The 24,795-nt window shown below is 35.5% G+C and overlaps 2 protein-coding genes and 1 long non-coding RNA gene across 3 annotated transcripts in view; 1 reads left to right on the top strand and 2 right to left on the bottom strand.

The window, feature by feature from the left end:
• The window catches only part of LOC127857844 (WW domain-containing adapter protein with coiled-coil-like), a 47,340-nt gene extending 42,508 nt beyond the window's left edge, over positions 1–4,832 (bottom strand). Inside the window, exons 1-3 of the mRNA XM_052394531.1 lie at positions 4,654–4,832; positions 4,445–4,478; positions 138–297 (exon numbers count right to left, since the gene is read on the bottom strand). Coding sequence (XP_052250491.1) covers positions 138–297; positions 4,445–4,478; positions 4,654–4,694 — 235 coding nt within the window. The 5' untranslated portion in view covers positions 4,695–4,832. The remainder of the gene's footprint in view (positions 1–137; positions 298–4,444; positions 4,479–4,653) is intronic.
• A 4,628-nt stretch (positions 4,833–9,460) lies between these two features.
• On the top strand, positions 9,461–16,150 carry LOC127857855 (protein N-lysine methyltransferase METTL21A-like). Its single transcript, XM_052394553.1, has 3 exons — positions 9,461–9,849; positions 12,670–12,781; positions 14,383–16,150. The coding sequence occupies exons 1-3, from the start codon at positions 9,532–9,534 to the stop codon at positions 14,757–14,759; spliced, it is 807 nt and encodes a 268-aa protein (XP_052250513.1). The 5' UTR covers positions 9,461–9,531; the 3' UTR covers positions 14,760–16,150.
• LOC127857860 (uncharacterized) lies at positions 14,680–23,492 on the bottom strand. Its single transcript, XR_008038659.1, has 3 exons — positions 22,544–23,492; positions 20,470–20,619; positions 14,680–17,725 (listed from the first exon to the last, which is right to left on the bottom strand). It is a non-coding gene; the product is annotated as an uncharacterized LOC127857860 (long non-coding RNA).
• Between the last annotated feature and the right edge of the window lie 1,303 nt (positions 23,493–24,795).

The raw sequence follows: 24,795 nt of genomic DNA on the forward strand, positions 1-24,795 counted from the left end.
GAAACAAAGTCTGTTCTTCATGAAAATCCAGTTGATGCCAAAAGCATTGTCACTTCAGACTGCACAGGCTTATCTGGGATGACACTTTACGCACATGCATTGAGCCTAGATTTCTCATAACAAGGTTCTGATAATACCTCTCTCAAACTTCTCCTTTGTTCGGTCCACATAGGAAGACTTGTTGATGTATCTGGGACTGGTGCGTGATCCCGGACTGGTTCGATCCGGAGACCGGTCATATCGTTCAGTGTGGTTACCGTGGTTTCCGTATCCGGCCTTTGATGGGTATTGGGTCGCCTGTTATAAGTCACAACAGGGATAGAAATTAAAATTTTACAGTAGATTGCCCAGACTGGCATCTATTAAGGTACTTTGTTTGTTCGAACAAAGAATAAGCAGCCCAAAACCAAGTACATGTCATAATCAGGGGTTTTTCTGCCTATTTTGGGAAAAGGAGTCTGACCAAATTGGTAATTTTTTATCGACAAAATTGTCCATTTTGGGAATTTTTGCTTTTATGAAACAGCTCATTTTGGGAAAACCTTGTGAATTTATCATGCTTAAATAAGTCAGTGGTTTAACAAATAAATTTGTTTTCATTTGTTATTTTGTCTTCTTTATATAAACACGTGCAATATTGGGCATGTTCAACGTTTATTCAAGTACTGCAATTTTGTTTTTCAGTTACAGTTACACTCTGAGATAAGAATTGAACAGGCAAAAACTTATAGCATATATTTTTGACCAAAACAAACACTGGTTAGTCACACAAGTAACAGCATAATTTTTCTCTGATTTCTGTTTTTGAAAGCATCACACAGCTCCTCCAATGTTTTGTCATTCAGGTGCAGGTAAGCATCAGATGAGTAAGTTTGCTTTGTGTGAACATGCTGCGTAATGGGGAGCACAGCAGGTTCATGATGCTGAATCCTTGCTCAACCACAGCAGTGCTTTTTGAAATGATACACATCAGCTGGACGAGTTGGAACATTAATAATCTTATAATCATTAGTCAAAAGACACTTCTTTCTAAAAAAAAATATTTTGGTTTGGGATCGGGCCCGTTTGCTTTGGGAACGCCTCCGTTTTCCCGAGGCGCAGGCAGTGCTGAAAAACCCCGGATAATGTTCTAATAATTCCAACTTTTGAAATTGATTTACCCAGGCCTAAATCTACTAGTCCAATTCCAATGGGCAATCACTTAATTCTATCCCAGTACAATACTTGAAACCAATTAAAACTAAAATGTATCAAAAGCCTTTAGCTCTTGGATGGAGATCTAAAGTGGGCCTTCTTGGTCACCCAAACGTAATAAGTCACATTCACGTGACTAATAAGGCCAAAAAAAAAAAGTCTTGGTTCAGGGAACATGGCCAGAAAAATGTAGGAGGGTAGGTAGGTTTTTTTTTTTTTTTTTTTTTTTTTTTTTTTACCAGTCGACTGATTTCAGGGTGAAAAAGGGTCAGTTAATGCACCCATGATTGTTTAAACACTGACCAAATGATTAACATTGCACATGTGGTATTTAGTCTTTGTATATTATTCAATATTCCTAGCTCTTTATGCACTTCTTTAGGGCTAGCGCTGGCCCAAAATTTCTTTGAGCCAACCATTTTTTGTTTGTCTGTCTGTGATAGTGTGACCTTCATATTCAAAAATGAACAAGCCATCTTTATCAGTCTCTGGTGTTTGGGGTGTGACCTTCAGAATTTTTTTCATCATGAGACCTGACCTAGTCTCTGACAGGTGCTCAAGAGTCTGAATAGTGGCTGTCAAAAGGAGGGTAACCTCAGAATAGCACAAGTCTTTCTTCTGGTACATTTTTTGATAAAATGGCAATGGGTTTGAGCGCATCGCACAGGAAGTGAGCAGTGTACATAAATTTGAATGTTGCTATTGGTTTGTACAGGCTAAGGGCGTCACAGTACATTGATTTTGATTCATTATCAAAGCGAAGCCAATTGTTGTCAAGTTTCCATGACTCTTGGAATGCTCTAGTGTTTTGTGTTTTCATTTTTTTTTTGTTATGACTCTTTTTCGTCCAACGACGCTTTAAGGTTAAAGACGCCATGTTAGCGACTGTAGAGACAAAGTGGTTACTTCCATTTTTATAGAAGACTAGATGAATGACTCTTCCTATGTGTTAAAAATTCGAAACTTTAATTACAATTAAACCGCGCGTGTTTTTCACATTTTCATTTGATTAAAATACGCTACTGTCAGTTAGCATAGTGTGCGAGTAAAACAAACAAATTAATTAATTATCATATTTTCAGTTCGATCGGAAATTGGCAGAAAGTTGTAACATCATCGACATAGAACTATTTATTTAATTATCACTTTTAAATTCAGATCAATAGACAGCTTGGAAATAATTAAATTATTGTCACGCTTCTTTTCATTTTTAATCTTTAATAATACGACATTTGCGACCGGCCGCTATTTTGTTTGCAGACGACAATATTAACTGTGTATTCAAAGTGCACAGTGTCTGCGCATGAATGACCGAATATTACTCCATAGCTCCACCCATTTTTACATTTTATTCAATAACGTCATTTCATGTGTAAGCGAGCTCAATGTTGATTGGCCAGCTAGCATGCGCACTTCAATTACAATAAGGTCAAGCGATGTCTCGTATACAGGTGCAGACCGGTTTTTGTTCACTGTTCAAATTGCGAACACTTTCATTGAAACAAAGAGAAAAATATAGAAAACCAATCCAGGTTTAAATGGTGGCTGTTTTCAATGAAATTTTATGAGATTTTAGCATTTTCGCCATCAGATTTTTTTCCATGGACCAAAAAAATCGTTAGGGTCGGGAGCAAAAAAAATAGGGTCGGTCGGGTTCCCTGAACCAAGACTTTTTTTTTGGCCTAATAGTAATGCATTTTTTTCTTTGACAGCATAAATAACCACCCATCTTTAGACTAAAAATTAAATATTTATTGGACGATGTCTTCCAATGCAGACAGCCATTACACATACATTATATTTTGGAAGTGCTACATGTATCCATAAAATCAAATAGGAATGATTCCAGAATCAGCAGAGAGAACATCTGTTATACAATACAAATTATTTATTGAGTGTATTTGTTTTTGGAAATTCCAAATGCATTGTACAGTGCACCACACACATTCAGTGATTCACAGAGAAGTGAAACAACTCATCTGCAATACATCAAAACAATTGTCAAAAAGGCTTGTAATAACTTAAAAAAGCACCACCATGCAAACGTTTGACTTTTGTAATTTTGACTTAGATAGGAAATAAAATTATTGTCAATCACTGAAATTTGGTGATAGACACAAGTGTGGTTATGGCGAGGAAAATTCTGTTGACTTATTTTGACAACCATTCATGCGCATAACAGAGTGGCAAACCTCTTACAACATACATAGAAATAATCACTGTATTGAACTTTACAAAAAGATTTATTTTTCAGAACTTTATTATAACTTCACAAAGTAGGTATACATGCTTGCAAATTAAACAAGAAACCGTCAGAGACGGTTGATGCTCCCCAAAGTTATTTTTTGTCACAATATTGCACTATATATTCAGATAAAAGGAAACGTCTCGAGTGCACAGTAGTTGGGGGGACACGAATTTTTTTAAAGAAAATTTCAAAGGGCCATAACTCTGTGAAAAATCATCCGACCAGAACCCGCTGATAATATGCACATCTCCTCTTGGTAGTGAAGCTTCCCATAAAGTTTCCATGAATTCCGGTCATTAGTTGCTGAGAAATAGCACGGACCGACGGACACACGCACGGACAAACAAAGCGGCGATTATATGCTTCCCCAAAATAAATGTTGGGGGAGCATAACAATAACAGTATCAATTGTGATGATTCAGTTTTTCATCTTGCTTCCCGGTCCCTGTGAACAATGCTGTGAGAATCTTTCATTTCTTGCTCGATGTTTATGCAATACGGTCAGCACTTTGACAGTGTCTTTAAATGAAATTCAGTTACCAACACTTCCACGGGATCAGTAGTTAACGATTCACCAGGACATTTGGTCTTCTTTTACCATTCAAAAACTGATATTGCTTCTGAATTACATGAACCTCAGAAATAACCCCTTGATCAATTGGGTCAACGGAAAAATCACACCTTCGTGATATAATTTTTTAACAAAACTGTCTTTGCCTGGGTGTTACACCCTCCAATTTACAGTCCATATTAGTCATTTTCTGCTCAGTTAACCCAGGTATGAAAAATACGCTAAAAGGCACACGGCAATACTCTGGGGTACTTTTTAGTGTATTTTCTGTACCTCGAGTAATATGTAGAATACTTAAGAGTACCCACAGAACTTTGGATAGTACCTGTGCGGAAAATAACTGATAGTGGTTGTCCCAAATTGGTCATTTTCTGCTCAGGTACTTCTTGAAAGTACCCAAGCTGACAACGACCCAGGGAGCTCAACTTTACCTGGTAGCCATGGGGCTCTCTTTGGTCAGCATACCTGAAAGCAACAATTAAACATTTTTAAGCACCTGTGTAATGGAAATACTTGCACCAATGCAATAATTGACCGAAGAACTGTAATTTGTTTCAGGTAAATAAAACCGTTTTGACAACGAAAATGGCGGACTAAGTTTTGCTTGAATAACAGTATGGGATTTTGGTGAACATCTTACCCATCATCGATTCTGGGGAATTTCCTTGCATGCATTACCATTAATGCATTTAATTGGGATATTCTTAACGCAAATAATGCGCAGTGAATAGGTTGTTTGGGTTTGAATTATGGATTTAGCTACTTCAAATTTATCAGTTCTGTCGACGCCATATTACATCCGGGCAACGTATCGGTTCGTTATTTTCCGGGATATGGCGGAAATTTCCGTTAAATATTTTTCTATTTTAATTAAATTTTAATTATTTTTTCCAGTTTTGTATGAATAATATCATGTATATGTTTAATTAACATAATGGAATGAATAAAGAAGAAATATTTACAAATTTTAAAGGTTACAAATCACCATGTGTGTAGGATAATAAAGTTTGTACAAGTCAATTCGGTCTACCATCCAATCGGGTCACCATTTTGATTATTGAGCACAACCCAAACTCCACGCAACGGTTATCGCCCCAATGCTAATGGCTATAACCACTGCCATCACAAAAAATCCTTTCAGATCTGTACGTTTTTTTGTTTTAGTATTATATTATGAAAATAAGTATAATTTCCTTTCATATTTTGAAAAAAGTGTGCAAGTTTAAGTTCATAAAACAATACCTAAATTAAAATAAATAAATACTTATATCATTGGAAAAATTATTATACCACGTGAATCGGCTTTAATCACGTGGTTGGTTACAACGGCAGGGATTTGATATCGAGATTTGCTCTGAACCATTTAAATCACTGCGCGGAGATTGTGAACACCCAATCTCCTAGCGATCTTTACCTCCCTATACGGGTTTAAAAGTAGAAACTAAGTGAAAAAAGTCAGACCCGACCAGATTTTCCGCTAAAAAGGTATTTTCAGTCCTTCGATGTTTAATTACACATTCATAAACAAACATAATAAGCTGTGTTTTACTTTGGGTTCTGTGTACTGGTTAGCTTACGTGTACACAGTCCAGTGTATTCTTAGCAGATTAAAAAATGGTACCGCTTATTATAAAACGGTGCATTCAAACACTGCTTAGTCAGCTTACACAAATATTGAAGATAATGATAAATGATTTTATAGCGGCCAAGTACAAACAATTTTATTGGATACGCTTAGCAAATATAATGAAATGTTTGATACATCTTTATTACCCCAATCCGTTCTTTTAAAAATCTGAAGAATTGAATTCACATCATGTATTGTCAACTGCTGCGATACTGATGTTACAATAGTTTTTATCCTTTTGATTTGATAATAATACAATCTGCGCGCATCCAGCTAGCTAAGACAAAACAATGATTTAAATGTCTACAGGGCTATAGACACAAACACATATATAATCTTGTCATAAATACTTCAGATTGACGATTCACTATTGTTTACTTGAAGGCCCTTTGCAAGAAACTCTGACGACTGCATGGACTATTTCATTCAAAGTGTAAGTAAGCATAAATATTTCATCCGTATCCATAGTCTTTTCTCTTAGCTGCCAGCTTGGAGGCCTGGGGCGTAGCCCTAAGGCCATAGCAATGATACAAATTTCTGAGACAGTCAGAATTGGCTGGCTGCCAAAACCCACGAATGAATGAATTCCCAAAAGTCCGATTTACCACTTGGCAGTAATTCATGCGCAATCAAAGAAGTTCTTCGCAGATCTCAATAACCCGCCTTGTAAATACAGAACATCACTATATAACATGACAGTGTCATAAACGTGTAAAAATATTATTGAAGCAAAATTGCTAAGCATTGGCTACGACATAGTTTTTATTATTGTTTGCATATTCATGCGAGAATAAGTTCCTCACTTGACGGTCTGGGTCGAAAAGATACGAGTGTCTACGGAGACAGAAAGAAGAATTTTTTTGGATATATTTTTTGAAGACGTTACATTATGTATTTATAAACATATTTTAAGATATTGTTATTTTATTTTGCGTTAACGAGACATTCAAGAAAAATAAAATAAAAACTAACAACAAATATTCATGATCATTCTCGGAAATATACGAAGTTACCGGATATGATATTTCACTGCGCAGATCGAGCGCGCAAATCGAGCGCGAAAAGTTCTACGCGAGACAACGTACACAATCTGTACACCGTTCTTTATCAGGGTAAAGGCCCAGTCTCACTATGATGCCGGCGGAGCCCCTTTGCGATATCCGGGATATACTGGGATGAACCGGGCCTCTACCGGGATGAACCGGGGCTCCATCGGGGACGACCGGGATGAAACGGGGAAAACCGGGGCTCCACCGGCAAAGTATTTAACATTTTAATACCTCCGGGATGAACCGGGAGGCACCGGGAAGGACCGGCAACGACCGGCGCGACACCGGGAACAACCTGGACGGCACCGGGAACAACCGGGACGGCACCGTAGCTTCAACAGGACCCATAAAGATCCCGGCAACGACCCGATGAATGCCGTCAGAGTCCCGGTATATCTACGGTATATACAAAAACAGGCGCTCTGCCGGAACGCCACCGGCATTCACCGCGGCTCCGCCGGGGCATTACCGGCGACGACCGGGGTAAAACCGGGGCGTTGCCGTAGCTCTGCCGGGGTCTGATGCCGGTATAGACACGGTGAGTGCCGGCGGTGTAACGGTATACCGGGGCTCTGCCGGCTTTCACTGGGGCTCAACCGGGGCAATACCGGCGACAACCGGGGCTCTGCCGGGGCTTTACCGGCGACGAACGGGGTAAAACCGGAGCGTTGCCGTAGCTCTGCCGGGGTCTGATGCCGGTATAGACACGGTGAGTTCCGGCGGTGTTACGGTTTACCGGGGCTCTGCCGGCTTTCACTGGGGCTCAACCGGGGCACTACCGGCGACAACCGGGGCTTTGCCGGGACGCTGCCGGCTTTCATCGGGGCACTACCGGCGACAACCGGGGCTCTGCCGGGGCTTCACCGGAATAAACCGAAGCCAGTCCGGGTTGACCGGGACTCTGCCGGGCTGTTGACCGGCTTCAACCGGGGCGGCACCGGGAAATAGTGTGACCGCGTTAAAAAATTTCTTCGAATCATCCCGGGGCTCTATCGGCAAAAGTGAGACTTGGGCTTAAGTGGATTTTCTTTTGTATACACATTACAAAGGAAGTATGAGTGTTTACCTGATCTGTTAATTATGTAATAGAAAGCTATTTTAGGCTATTGAAAGTGATTTATTTGACGCCAACAATAACAGTTTTTTGCGGCCATGTTGTTTTTGTTGTTGTATATCTTCACCGCCTATGTAGACGAACCTCTAACAGATCTGTTGAGCTGAACAAAATGTAATCGTTCCCACAACCAGTATCGAGTTGTCCTCCACCGTCTATGTACACTGTAGTATATAAACAACTATTGTCTTGTCTTACAGTCTATGAGCTTCTGCACTCAACCGCTAGAGTCAATCCGTATACATTCGGACAAAGGGAGAAATTCGGACAAAACATCGTAAATGCATTTTACGTCACACTAAACCTAGCCCCAGGCCTTCAGCGCCTACAGCGCTTTGATTTAATTATGCTGTATATTAGTGCGGAATTTGCATGAGGAAATCTGCAATCGGTCGGGTTCGGAGACGCACTAACGTCCACATGGATGATAAACTCGCCAAGTGCTGAGCCCTTTACAACGAAAGAGAGCCTATGATTTGAGGGACTAAATACTTTTTTCCGAATCTTGTCGATCTTACATAGGTTGTTTTTTTACAAATGCTGGATCAAATTTTAAGAAATACATAACACAATACACAACTCGGGTTACCTACTAGTCAACGATCAGACCCGATTAATTAATGAAATCTTCAGGTGTAAAGACACACCTTCGCATGGGACCAATGAAATCACTCGTGTGTTTTATATGTCGGACAGTTAAAATGTATGTAAACAAAGGTTCAAACGGCGCTGGATAGTTATATTTTATGCATAATGAAACGGCAAGAATGGTAAGAATGTTGTTTTACACGTTTAATTGAATTATGTTACCTAGGTTAGTGAACTGTGCAGAGAAAATGCCCTTTACTCTTTGAAGATTTCCGTCTTCGATCGGGTCTGATCTATGACTAGTAGGTCACGCGAGATATGTATCGTGTTATTTCTTAAAAATTGACACAGCATTTGTAAAAATATAAAGATATGTACATTTCAAAAAATGAAATTCATTTCTGCGTTGAATAAGACCGAGTTCAAATAGCTGCACAATTGATGAAGTTATGGCTGTTCAAAGCGGTGTACCCCGTTTTTGGGTGATTTTGAGTTTAATACCTTGTTATATTATATATTTGATAGTGATTTTTTTCAGAGAAGTTGATGTTTCGTTATAATTTGATTATTTTTCATTTAAAATGATGTTTTTACTAATTTAAATCATAGCCACACACGAACCACCTTTGATCATTCTGGTTGAAAAGAAACAAATGCAGATTTTCGATGATAAGTAATAAAAAACCTCTTATTGTGTTTATAAAACAAATACAAATTGATAATAATAAATTTTATTTGAAGACATGTTTATTTTTTATTATACACATTTTTTTTAATAATGCATTAAAATATATGCAAACGCAATATATGTATATGTTTGTTTTATTTCAATTCCGTCTCTAGCATTCTTACTCCATATTACGACGACTACATACCTGCAACCTCCAAAAGTAGTCGACTGTTATGAACACGATCTCTTTTTTGTAAATAATATTTCCAAGTGGGGCCGATTACCAATCTCCACGCAGAGTTGTCGTTCCATGCTCTCACCGTCGTGAAAGAGTTTGGCCGATTACCTCATTTTAAGGGCCGAATTCGCCTTGGATCGAATTCGCCGACCAATAGCCAATATTTAATATTTTAACATCCGTTTCCGCTGTAAACAAAACACGTTTGGCAAATAATGAATTTCATTTTGCGATGCAGTTTCCTAAGAATGAAAACCTGCTGAAAACATTTTTAACATTCTGTTGGTTTCTTCATATTTCTTTTATAAATTCAGAATCAATAGAATATTGTGACAAATCGGAAAAGGAATCAAAAATCACAAAACAAAATCAAGGATCACCATCATCTGACACATGTCAAAATACTGCTCCGATGGCCCTGGTTTTATACAACGAAGACAACGTACTGCCGTTGCATAGGGACAAACGAACGCTTAAATACGTATCACGTGACATTGTGATCAAGCAAGAATGGAAGAAATTAGGAGTAGCAGCTGTCGTTTGGGATGCAGTAAGTTGCCTGAGGGTATTTAAATGTTTCTGACTTGACATAAACTCACAACCAATTAATGCATACATGCCAGATGTCCTGATCCTGGCCTTTGTCCAGGAGTCCCATTATGAAATAATTTGTCCCAACGTTAGTAAAAAACAACGTACCTTTTATGGTGGACGAACCAGTTATCGAACACCTAAGAAATTACGTTAAATTACGTTAAAAATGAAACACTTAAAATGACAAAAACAGTTTGTTTTAACAAATGACTAACAGTTCAATCATTGAATGATTTATCTGTAAAGTTTTCCAGCAAACTACCTTCAAGAATTCATAACAATGATTCCCTGGTTATTGTCACCTTTAGCAGACAAAACAAAATGGGGGCCAATATAAACATGACCTATTAAATGACACTTAAATACTACTCCAGTATATACAAAGTCACATGACTATCACGTGATCCGGACTCGTCGAAAAAATCTGCGTCTGCTGCAATCAAAATTGCAAACGGAAATATGCTCTTTGGTGTGTAAATGCACATTTTGATAAATGCATTTAAAAAGTAATAGCAAAAAGCACATCAAACGGGGTAAATAACAATAAATGCATTCCTTTAACCTGTTTTCGGCGTGTTTGTTTCAAGCTAAGTAGGCAAGTAGGTCATGGACTTCATGTGCGACCATTTGTTTATCAATGTGACATCATGCGCACTTTTGGGCGTGTGTATACAGAACCAAAACAAAACGTCCGATAATAGGTGTTGTTCGATAACAGGTACTTACACGATATAAGTTCTCAATTAAATTTGGTATTCAAGCCATGTGACATCTGCCTGGCTAAAACTTACCATCGCTAATCCCTTTATTGCCCACTATTTACAACCAACTTTTACTACTCGAGTGAATCAATGTTGTATTTGACACCTTATCAACAATTTACTTTCAAATTATTGGTCTTGTTAGGCATTTCTCACCATGATGCTTTTTATTGAGGTTGCTAATTACGATAATTGTATCGTTCTGAAATAAAAGCAAAATGTGTTTGTATTTCATGGCCCAGCCATGTCAAAAAATACCAATACCCTTTGTTAAAAAAATTGTCAAAACAATGATTTTCTTTTAGGCTTTTTCCGCTCCATTTTGGGAATACGCCACACTGGAATTTTGGGAAGTTCGCGTCATGAAAACTCCCATTTTGGGAAAAAAAAAATCGCAAAATTGGCTCAATTGGGAAAAATTATCGCATGTAAATAGTGTTTCTTATATTTCAAAGAAGCTGTTAACTGGTAAAAAACGACTATTTGGATAACTTATTAAAATTTTACAATACATGTGTGATAAGTGCAGGTTTTTAAATCTGAATTTGGGGAAAAGGCTTGGCCTTTTTTTGAGGTGAAAAAAATCTCGCGAAGCGCCGGATTTTGAGGAAAATAAGGAAAGTCTTAAATCATCATTAACATATTTTACAGTTTTAAAAACAATTTCAAGGCATCAGATAATTTAATTATGCAATACTTTCTATTTTCTACACCGGATCAGGTCAACTTATATATTTTAAGGGTAAAAAAAAATAATTTTTTTTTTTTTTTTTTTTTTTTGGAATTGGGAATTTTTTTTTCAATTGGAAAAAAACAACCAGATTTGCATTGGGAATGGGGCCGAATTTCGGACTCGTGGCATAGGGCGGAAAAAGCCTGTCTTTATCAAACAAATTGACTTGTGACTGATACACATTGATGTTTTACATATATTTACTTTTCTTTTTTTCAGAAAATAGTTTAGGAAATAGAAAAAAGTACATATTGAATTAAAAGTAGATTAACTGACAATTAGTTAAATAAGAACACTGCTTGAAATGTGTACATCGTGATACACAATTTACACATGTTAAATGGAATAGCCTTGTCCCAATTGGATATCAAATCTAGGCATACGGGATAACCACTTTTCACTTTATGGAATGATGTGTGTAAAACTGTGTTTTATATTTTCGGAAAAAGGAGAACGTTTGTGTTCATGAAATTCTTAAACACATTTATCATCAATATAGAATTTAAGAGTTAGTGTAAGTAATCTACTTACTCAAGCAAAGGTGGAATGCTTGATCTTTTACGTGTCCCGACGGGATGGTCCAGCTTTTTGTCTTTTATGCACTGGTTGAACTTCTTAAGAAAAATTGTTTTAAAAAGTTAATTGGAAAAAATCAGCACTTAACGGTGTGTTATATTCAATATCGGTTAATTGGGAAAACCCAATAAAGTCACATGATCCTGCACCCTGGTAATACATGATACATGTGACACTAAATAGTTTAATTCACAATGACATTTAATGTAATAATTACATAAGCCTCATTATGAGAAAACTGGGCTTAATGATTAAGTGTTAAGTGTGATCCCAGATTAGCCTGTGCAGTCTGTACATGCTTATCAGAGACGACACTTCGCTTTTATGGTAGTTTTCATTTTAAGAGAGTCTCTTCTTAACAAAAATACAGTTAGGGTAAAAAGTGATGTCCCTGATTGTGGACTGCACAGTCTTATCTGTTACAACACTTCAACCACATGCATTTAGTCCAGTTTTCCCAGAACAAGGCCAGTGATGTTTTTTCAAATTTACTCATCTGAGTCCTGGGACTCCATACATTGCAAATCCATGAGTCATCGAATTGAAAGAATGAGTCCAAGTATTAAATTATATTATTTTTTTAAAAATTTCCGTGCATTTTTTTCGACTCGCGTATATACAAACTTTGCATCCCCAGAGGTTTTTGTGAGTCCAGGACTCGGGACTCCCATGTAAAAAAATCACTGAAGGCTCCTATGTTTTGCAGGCAGAGGTTCTGTCAGCATACCTAGAGGAGAATCCTCACCTAGTGAGAGGAAGGAACACAATAGAGCTGGGGGCAGGCACAGGCTTGGTTGGCATAGTAGCAGCACTGCTAGGTACAACCAGTGATTGAATCCCTTATAAATAGGCCTCGTTATGGGAAAATGGGGCTTAATGCATGTGTGTAAAGTGTCGTCCCAGATTAGGAAAGACATTTTCCGCCTAAACTGGATTTTTGCAAAGAAGGGACTTCCCCTACAATGAAAAATACCATTAAAGCACAAAGCATAGTCCCTGATTAGCCTGTGCAGAGTGCTTTACACACATGCTTAAGCCCAGCTTTCTCAAAGCATGGCACAAATATTTTTCAGATAGATTTCTTTCTCTGGAGTTGTTTTCTTTTCGATGTAGCTGTCTTTGATGGTTTAGACCTGTTTACACTGCTTGGTATGACCAGGTTACTTTAGCCTTGAATGGTTGGTGGGTCTGTTCACGTAAATTGTTATAAATGTGTTGAGCTAACTACATTGTATTTGCAACTTCTACACTATGATGGTTGGAGGATCTGTGCACATAAATTGTTATACATGTGTTGAGTTCACCATATGTTACTTCTACATTTGTCAAGCTATTGAATTAAAAAATGTGCAGGACGCTGTTTTCATGTCCAGTGATCAACATTCTCATGAGTTATGTGCCCTTGAATTTATGTAATTTTAAAGGCCGCTTGGAGTGAAAAATGAGACATTTCTCAAGCAATTGAATCAAAACTTATTATGTCATAGCCATGAATTGTAAATGCGCAAAACAAAATTTTCACAAATTGTGATCTATTTATTTTTTACTTATTGGCCATCACACTATGCCATGGGCATGCACAGCTGTTAATCACGGGCACCACCTCTTTCTTGTGATGCATTGATACATGAGCCAATGCTACTTTCAAGGTAAAACAAGAGATTTGTTTGTCAGAAACACAATGTCCCCTAATGCGCCGCTTTGAATTTTTGTGTGTGACCTTTGACCTTGAAGGATGACCTTGACCTTTCACCACTCAAAATATGCAGCTCTATGAGATACACATGCATGCCAAATATCAAGTTGCTACGTTCAATATTGCAAAAGTTATGAAGAAGGTTAAAGTTTTGGTTAAAGTTTTGGAATTGTTTTTTGTGACCTTTGACCTTGAAGGATGACCTTGACCTTGCACCACTCAAAATGTGCACCTCCATGATATACACATGCATGCCAAATATCAAGTTGCTACGTTCAATATTGCAAAAGTTATGAAGGTTAAAAAAATTTGGGACACACACACACACACACAGACACATACAATGACAGACAGGCCAACAACAATATACCCCGATCTTTCTATCCGGGGGCATAAAAAACAAGTGTCCCTGAAAAATTATTCGTAAAATTTCAAAACATCTGGTCTTTAGCGCCACCCCCCGAAGTAGCATTGGCTCATTTATTAATGCATCACAAAAAAGAGGTGGCGCCCATGATTAATGTCCGTGGCATGACTGTTATGCATGTAACAAAGCATTTAGTGTGTGTGGAGGGGGGGGGGGGGGCATTCATAGTGAATAAAGCTCTAGTTGTTTGGTTTTTTTATTCGTGGGATTTTATATTTTGTTCATTTCTTAGGTTGACTGATCCTCTAATTTTCAGTATTTTAAACAGTATTATGGAGAATCTTTTGCGTTTTCAGGCAGCCACGTGACAATAACAGACCGTGAAGAAGTTTTAGACTTTCTGAAAGAAACAGTCTCTCAAAACTTGCCTGAAGATTTACTTGGCAGAACAGAGATTCGTGCTTTAGATTGGACCAAGGACATCAACAACTTTCCTGACCCTTTTGATGTCATTCTAGGGGCTGACATTGTTTATATTGAAGAAGTGTTCGAAGATTTGCTTAGAACTTTGTTGAAGCTCAGTAACAGAGATACTTTAGTTCTTCTGTCCTGTAGAATTCGTTACGAGAGAGATAATTATTTTTTGGACAGACTGCGAGAACATTTTATTGTGAATCAAATTTTGTATGATGAATTAAAGGATGTGATTTTATTTCAGGCTACAAAATTATAGCGACATTCCAGTGAATAAAGAAGACTTAAAAGAAGACCTGTAAAGTCTATGTTTTATTAACGCTTTTTACATTTTTGATCTTTACTTCATGATTTGGACAATAATAAACAATGATCACAAATTAAAAATCTTTTATTTCCATCAGTCTATGGACAAAATAAAACACCATTAATGACTATGCAAATACATGTATTAAAAGAGAAAAAATTGTATTATTATACAATACCTGCATAAAGAAAAATATATAAGAACAGTTATTTACGCTTGGTTGGTCATTGTCGGCTCGGGTACTACTTACATGTACCCCAGGTACTCTTAAGTATACTTACATGTACCCCGGGTACGGTAAATATACTAAAATGTACACGGGAATTTTAACGCTATATCGGTCGTTGTCGGCTATTTTTTTTAAATTAATTATGTTCACATTTATGTCAAATTTTCTGTTAAATGGCCTCTATATTATCCAAACATATACTCAAAAAGCATGTGGATGTAGTTTTTTTGAAAGAGAAGTTTGTTTAAGATAAACAATATTGTTTTATGGTTATTGGTAGCTTGTTTTAGGTCATCGGCTTTTGGGCAGGAATACAACTCGGGTACAGTCTAATATTGACCGGGTACGTTTAAGTATATTTACCTGACAATAATCAATAACATATTTAATTAGAGCTGCTAGGTAAACAACAGTTATGTTTGTATTAAAGCGGGTATATACGATTTTGTCAAATATTTATGAATTCATATAAAATGTGTAAAAACTTATTAATTATATATTTCAATATAAATTAAAATAAAAGTTGAGAAGAACATGTGTCGAAAAATGCAAAATAAGCCAGATATTAAATTCTGAAATTGAAAATGGCTGTACAGCCGAATTCGCCAGCATGTATACCATACATGTACGATGTGAATCTAAACTTAGTTTAACGGTTTATTTGAATTCCTGCAACGATATCTATTCATACGACACACGAACACTAGCTCCGATCCTAATACAAAGACGAATGCTTCGGTTATTGTAGGAAAATATGCACGTCACAATCGGCTCGGGGCGCTAATTTGTCTTTGCTGCATTTTATGAAATCGGCTTTAATGCATGATTTTTCTTGCCTATATATGGTGATTGTAACATGTTTTATCAATATATTACAATTAAACACATATAAAAAATCGTATATACCCGCTTTAATGAAATAATTACATATTAGTTTTATAACTGTCCAAAAAACTCCTGTATTTGATTCACTTGTTGTGTTCGCATAAACATTTAAAGAAAATCTTAGGCTAGCTTTAAATCCCTGAAAATTTTGGATAAGGTCTTTCATTTTGCATTCATCAAATGTAGTTTTGTTTACTTTCATTATAAGAATAAAGTATTTCTCCTTTAACGGTTCATTTATATCACCCAGAAGTAACAGTTTGCAGTTATTACTATTGGTATATTGCATTATTTAACCTATCAGAGATATCTGTAATGAGTTTTTGTACTGCATTTCACTCCCAGAATAAATGGGTTATTGATTATTCTGACCTTTTGCAAAAAGTGCATGTATGACTATCCGACAATAATATATGTATAATTTGTGTTTTAAACACTTGTCCATGGATTTTTTTCCATTTTGTATGATATCATTTGCAAGGTATTTGTTTAATTTTGTTTGGGATGTTGGGGTGTCAGAGTTCCACTTAACATATTGTATAATAACAATTCAAGAAAATTGATAAGACAATTTGTGTCCCCTAAATTGCGCAATAAGAACAAAACATCATCCAGTGGACCACACAAACCATTTTATCCTGTGATTTTATCAACAAACCATGTCGTGAATTACAAGACATGGAATGTATTGCAATTACCGAGATGTCATGATTGTACTGTTGGAATGCTGGCTTATGTAAAACTCATTACTTTAAAATGTTTGAATGTCAATTATAAAAACAATTACATGAATTTTCAGAAGTGCATGTATATCAGGGTAGGGAAGAGTGAGGAAGAACGATATGCTAATATATATATATATATATATATATATATATATATATATATATATATATATATACTAGTGCACAGAATGCAATATAATACTAATTGTTTTATATAAGATCACCATCTGCAAGAATAAACGCTCTGGCAAACATAAGGGGGCACACACACAATGTATTGATTTTGACAGTGTCAAACTGTTGTAGCTGCTTCACATTTCTACTCTTGTTCATGAATATAGCTTTGCACTGTAAACTCGGGTTAACAATATTGCAAAATGCAATGCTGCATCGCTGTAATTTTCACATTAGCCGATACTGAATTAACATTTATTCATTTAGTCAACTGGAATAGAATACCTAAACGTTTCATTGGATATTGATTTTGATCCAAACCTCAGTTAAGGTCATTACATTTTATAAAGAAAGGTGTTTTCAGTGCTGGAAACAGCACTTTACATCATACTTCAAAACCAAGGCTTAAACGAATTTTAAGTAATCTTCTATACATTTGTAATGTATTTTAAAGAAGTGAGAGCCAATATATATAAATTGAGTGTGATGTTGATGTCAGGTAAATAACATAAATTATTCACTGAACTAAAATCATTTAAGCGTGTTAAGTAAAATAGAAATACAGTAATAAATAATTGTCATATATGTAACAATTTAATACATTCATAGCACTTCTAATGTTCACATGAACTCTTTATTAATACTATCATTGTTATAGTATCATATCACAATGTTCTAAGTGTACAACAACATATTCTCATGGCCAATTTAAATAATCTGAATAATAAAATAAGATGCATGTTAAAAAAACACATTTGTACTTTGAACACCAGGATACTGCTGTTAAACACAAGTACGACAATAATGCAGGCGGAGTGTCTGTTGTAGCAGACTGCCAATGGGTCACCCATTCCATCCTTCTGCGTAGCAAGAGTGGCCAGTTTCCTTCTCCCCTCACTGTCCAACTGTGTGATGTAGAAGTTGGGGCATAGAAATCAAACAGACAAAAGTTAACACAGACAAATATTTTGCAAACTTTGTGCATTTTGTATTATCTGTACTGAACACACCCTCTCTTGGTCCAAAGCAATGGTTGAAAACAATGGTACAAACAAAGATTGAGTACGAACAAAAATTGGGTACCAAAACAATTGGGCACGTAAAATATTGGGTACGAATTTTTTTGGGAGGTTACGGGGAAGTAGTACCCGTGGGGAACTTGACCCATTCAGCGAAACTGGGAGGCGGGTTACATTCTCGATCAAATATAACAAGAAATATCTTTAAAAAGTTATTCGACGTGTATTTTCTGTACCACTTATCTTCAAAAAAGTTTTGTTACAGTAAAACGTTTGTGGGTTATAACATTACGTTTCAGCGGATATATTCAAAACTTGACATGCTCTTTAATTACACCATGCTCTTTAATTTCACATGTATATCATACCAAACTCTATATTTCGTTGTTTATTTCCTAAGTTAATATGTTATGTGTACGGACGTGATTTTTACATGCCCATTTGCATGAACATATAATTTTTCTCTTTTGATTCTTGTTTTTTCTCTAATTCAATAAGCTTAGGCATGTTTGTTCGTTAAGTACGGCAATAATTTCATGATGATTCCCGAAAGAAGGTATGAGCACATAGTCGTAAGAACACTTGAATACGTGAGTTCGCCCATGAACACATGGTAAGGTTAACTAAATCTCCGCGATATGACCTAATATGTGTTTAAAACAGCAAACAATATCCAACAAACGAATGAATTATCAAACATAGTATGTGAACTGATGTGGCTCTGTAATTTCTGTTTGAAAAGTTTATTAAATATGCAAATAATAAAGCACGCATAAGAGCGAGTGATATAGATGTCGTACGGCTATTATGCTGTTTATATACCATGGCAGGTTCGAAATAATTCGTTTTCTTTACACTTGTGATCGCGTTAAACGTTAATTATACACATTTTCATTCGCAATTTATTTATAGAATCACGACAAATGTCAATTACAATACAGAAAATGCATAGTTGTTTCATAGATCTATAAACATATAATGGATTGAATGTAACTGATTTCAAATTAACGTTGTCAAACTATTATTAAATCTTTTTCCCAGAATAAACTGTCCTATTTATAGCTGAGCTTCCTTTACCTTTATCAATGATAATCAGCGAGGTTTGCCGATTAGAAAAATCGAGCCATCTCAATCGGACTGGCTCGGTCTTTTACATAGGTCGCCATTGTGAAGAATTTTTTCATGGTATGATAACTTAGACGAGCCGCTTCGCAGCATCGTCAAAAACTATGAAGCCAACAATATTTTTTCCTGTTTCACTGTTTTTATACATGTCCATAATATATAAAATCAATTTACAAAAACATGAACATGCATTAACTAATAAGCTGATTTATTTTTTGAAAAAAAAGAGCAATTGTCATCACCTGAGAGTCGGCGTATGCGTCTGCGTCTGGTTTAGTTTTGTGTTAAGGTCCACTTTTCTCATTAACTATCAAAGCTATTGCAATCAAACTTGGAACACTTACTTACTATCACGAGGGGACTGAGCAGGCAAAGTAAGATAACTCTGGCTGGCATTTTGACATAATTATGTGCCCTGTTTATACTTAGAAAATTGAAAATTTTGTTAAGTTTTGTGTTTAGGTCCACTTTATTCCTAAAGTATCAAATCTATTGCTTTCATACTTGCAACACTTACTATCATAAGGCGACTGTGCAGGCAAAGTTATGTAACTCTGACTGGCATTTTGACAGAATTATGGAACTTTTATACTTAGAAAATTGAAAATTAGTTAAGTTTTGTGTTTTGGTCCACTTTACCCCTAAAGTATCATACCAATTGCTTTCAGACTTGGAACACTCGCTAACTATCATAAGGGGCCTGTACAGGACAAGTTGCATAAATCTGGTTGGCATTTTGACGGAATTGTGGCCCTTTTTTGACTTAGTCCTGTTGAATATTAGGTTAAATTTTGTGGGGCGTGGGGTCCACTTTACTTCTAAAGTATCAAGGCTATTGCTTTCAAACTTCAAATACTTTCATACTATCATGAGGGTACTGTACCTGGCCAGTTGAATTTGACCTTGACCTTTCAATGACATTGACTCTCAAGGTTAAATAATTAAATTTTGCTAAAAATGCCATAACTTCTTTATTTATGATCAGATTTGATTCATACTTTGACAAAACAACACTTACCTGACATACCACAATGGACTCCACCCAAAACATCCCAACACGCCCCATACCAGATCCCCCCCCAACAAAAAAAATTCAATATTTTTCCACTTCTTTTCTTATTTTTGAAAGATCATCTAATAAATGATCACACCCCACATTATACCACCCTCTCTACCACACCCCCACCCCCAACTAAAAATTATTTTTTTTGAAACATGGTAAAAAAACACAAATACTTATTTGTTTTATTTTTGAAGGATTATCCAACCATCCCACCCAAGATATTGCTATGAAACTTAAAATAAAATCTTATTAGTTTGTTTTATGTCTTTACAAATGTTCAATAGATTGTTGAAAATATACCTGAACACAGAATCGTCATAAAGTACCACTTCTTTAAAACATAAGCGATCAATATGTTTCAATTATGGTCCTCTTCAACTTAGAATATGACTATATTACATTTGCCTTATTGAATATAAACAATTTCCCCATGATGGCTTACCTTATACTGTCCAGCACTCGAATAGTCGAGCGCGCTGTCTTCTGACAGCTCTTGTTAGAAGAATGACATTATGTCAGTCTGTGTTGCGTTCCTTATCTGTCGTCGAGAAACAAAGCTTTCTATTACAACCAGTTGAGATTGAACATGCATCTACAATAAAACGCCAGATTTTATACAACATGTCATCATATACTCAAATCATTTAACGATTGAGTCGATGACTATTTGCAACCGATGTTAAATCAATTATAACGTGCCTTTTCTTTTCATAATTTTGTTTTCAATCATACCCTTTTTAAATGCCTTCCTGCACCTAGATTTTTTCCAAATTTACCTTAATGTTAAATGAGTTATAACTTAATACAAAAATAAAAAGAAAACAATAGGTCACCGTTGTTGTTTGTTCACAAATGCAGTTTTACGGAAGGTATTTAATTGCAATTTAAGAACACAGTGAAAACCATGTACATGGTGCAGGTCAAAACACATACAAATACATGTATTGCTGTATGCCAATGAAAACGTAGATTTAAATGTAAATCAAAACACAAATTATGTGTAGCAAGATGAGTAAAAGAAGAATAATGCAGTAAATAACTGAAAACAAGATTTATACAATATAGTTAAGGGCCCGTCCAACAGATTTAGGCATGTATTGAAGCTTGTCATTAAATACATAAAATGCTTTATATTTTTAAATTTAAACATTTGAACTAAAAATCTCCAGCAAAAAAAACTCACAAGAATACAATTTAAAAAAAAGGGAAAAAAGTAACCCTCAACAGGACTCAAACCACTGACCCCTGGATTCCTGGAGTAAAAAGCCTCCCGCCTAGACCACTCGACCATCCACGCTCATGTGGAGAACGGATGTATTTTTTACCTATATAAGCAATCCTCGTAGTTTCCCAAAATATCGTTTCGCGTCGATACGACGCTTTATCTGGTGGACGGCCCTTAAAGGGGCAAATCAAAGGTTTATGGACGTTTCGTGCCACTACCAGTTCGTGCCACTGATATTTGTGTTGAAAAGGGGTAGATGTTTCGTCCCACTGATAATATATAGGCGGATAGTTGTGAATAATGCCGTATAGTTGTGAATGATATTGGGGCGTGAAAATTACAACAATGTTAACAATTATAATTATAAATAACAAAAATAAAATGATTTATTGTTAGTATACAAATATGTGTACATAGTCGATTATGTTAAATAAATTTAAAACATAAAGTGTTGTTATTTGTATGCAGCATGTGTATGTAATAATAAAATAAAATTTTATCAATTAGCCTTTAAGTATTTAGCAAACAATTAATTACCGACCGGGCACAGCCCATGACAACATCCACGATGAGGACTTCTGAAATGCAATACATTGTATATCTGATTTGTGTATGTATAGGATAGTATGCTGTTGTACTTTTGTATATATTCTGCAATGCAATATATCTGATTTGTGTATGTTAAGTATAGTATGTTTTTAATTTTTTTTATTTGTGTATATGTGTATTGAAACATTTTTTAATGTATGTATGCGTTCACTTTTGATATTGTTAATGTATAATATCAAAAAGTGTAGCAAATCTTGTTTCGTTGTTTTGTTTCTTGTAATGAGTATAATGCCAATTTATTGAACTTGTTTGAATATTTTTATGTAATCAATCTAGATAGTGTTAATGTATTATATGAAGCATGTGAATTGACTCTTAAACATTGTATTCATATATTGTATTAAAATAAATCGTGAAATCGCAGAATACCTTTAAAACTGAATAAATATTCTTGAACTAAAAAAATGTTTTTTTAACATTAAACAGATGTTACAATCAAAGGTGCGAAAGTTTCCCGTTATGATTCACACCTATGCGGTATTATTCACACCTATGCGTCTATATATTATCAGTGGAACGAAACGTCCAATGCCCTCCAACACAAATATCAGTGGCACGAACTGGTAGTGCACGAAACGACCATCACCCCATATCAAAGGTATTTAAGGTTCATGGACAAAAACTGTCCATTTTTGTACCTTGCGTTCATTGTAAGCATGTTTTGTTATTCTTTCGTTCTTACATTGTTTAAATTCTTTTTTATCCGAATTTCTTGCTACCCTTCTGTCGGACAGATGTCTACAAGTACTCCTCTTCCCCTCCGCAATCAGACTGTGGAACCAGCACCCATCGCCGGGCACCACAGCTGACAGCGTAGAGGCCTTCAAGAGGGGCCTGTCGGCGCAGCGGTAGGCCCGATAAACAGATGTTTTTAACCTTTTAATCAGCACTGTATATAGTTGCGCGCCGTGCACATGTCCCTGTACATAAACCCCCATGTACGAAACTGCCCCAGAGGGGACCTGTACATTACTGGAAGAAGAAGAAGAAGAAGAAGAAGTATTCGTGTGGTGAAATTTACTGGTGTGTAACCGGAACAGTCAGGCTGTGGATAATCGATTGACAGGAAAACGCATTCTATACATAAATGGTGACGTCACTACGTTATTGTCACCTCTATACTTAGACGCATCACGCACCTCCATTTGGAGGCATTTATGACTACGACACAAAGAAGTCCGCGGATGAATGAAGAATTTGCTTTATAAGTAAACTTTCATGTTATGATTTAAAGGTTACGTATAATTTTGTTCAGTCTTACGGTCTTATGTTAGTATCAATTAAAATTTTCGTAAGTTTTCAACAATTTCGCTCTTTATTCATTTTTTTTAAACTGTACTTTCACTTTCGGTTGTATAACGACATGTATCCTTTATTGACGAAAGTTTGCAATGAAATAGCGTTTTCAAAACCGCTTAAAAAGTTTCAGAAGGTGTATCTGATGCATGTTATGAATAGACACAATGTCATAGCTATATTGCCGACTAGTATGGGAACAATTTGGTATTTCAAGTGGCTCCATTTGCATTGCAAGAGAAGTTCAAATTGACTTGTTCAGTTTGTTAAATTTTGACACCCTAATTATGTATTTTTTTATTAGTGCCTGATAGATTTTTTTCTTTAAATAATTGAGATCAATGAAAATTTTAGTAAAAGCACAGCATTGATGTTCTATGATGGTCATTTTTTAGTGGAATAGTATGTTACAATAAAACAATTATAACTATTGTATTAATGAATTTAGATTAGGTGTCATCTTTAAATGGGGTAGTAATTCATTATATGAGATTAGCACATTATATAGTTGAAAAATAAATAACACTTTAATGACTTACCATAGTAAAATAAAGTAGCATAGAATATGTTGCAGGTCATAAAATGTAAAACTGAAATTGAAGAAGCTTTACAAATATTTTACACTGACAACACTGTTGGTTTTCCAAAAAAAATCCTTCCTATCTACCTGCCCTAGTTTTTTGGGGCAAATTTGAATATTATTAATATCATTGAGTTAAATTATTAAAATATCAATATGTTTTGATTACATTAGCTTATTTTATTATTAATAATAAATACTTTGCAAGGAAAGTCCAATTTTGTTTTAATTAGTCTGAATTAGGTACTAGTAAAATTGAAAATATCAGTGACATCCAAAACTTATATGCATATGAATGCATATTTTCTTTGACAGTTACATAGAACCCTATTTAATTGGATTAAAAACAACAAATAACTATAGTTCCACAACCCAGCCCAAGTTGACTCTAACTGAATTAATTCATCAATTGATCCTATTTAATTATATTAAAAACAACATGTGTAAGATTTTGAGAATATCCCATGTATTCCTCTAGTATTCCTCTAGTACACCAACATGCACGTCTTACTAATGATTTACATGCACTCCTTAAACAGTTTAACAAAAATAATGAATGATTAATCCAAAGAAAACAACAAACAAGCTGCTTCATATAAAAAGTTAATTACATAAGCAAAAAAATCATTTTGATAATAAATCAAGATTATACTTCAACCAAACCATTAGAGATATAACTGTTTCATGCGTTGCTTTTGATGAAGCCCACAAGTCATGGTCCTTTAATGGTAGCTTTCCTATTAGGGAATTTTATACTTATATACTATATACTTATACTTATTTTTTACTCTTCAATCTAGCTCTTTTGTCATAAAATGAGAAGTTTTATTATCCAACAGGTTTTGTGTTTGATCCTCACAAATTTTATAATACCAAAGTCCCATCATATAATCATCATCACAATCAGCAGCAGCATTATCTTATTCATCATCATCATTGTTAGCAGCAGCATCATTGTGTTGTATTATCAGAATTCAATACAAATACAAACACAACCATTACAACTCTTACTACTACTAATAATAATTAATTAATTATCTACTACTACAACAAGAACA

Source organism: Dreissena polymorpha, chromosome 14 (genome assembly GCF_020536995.1).
Source record: "Dreissena polymorpha isolate Duluth1 chromosome 14, UMN_Dpol_1.0, whole genome shotgun sequence".
NCBI lineage: Eukaryota > Metazoa > Mollusca > Bivalvia > Myida > Dreissenidae > Dreissena > Dreissena polymorpha.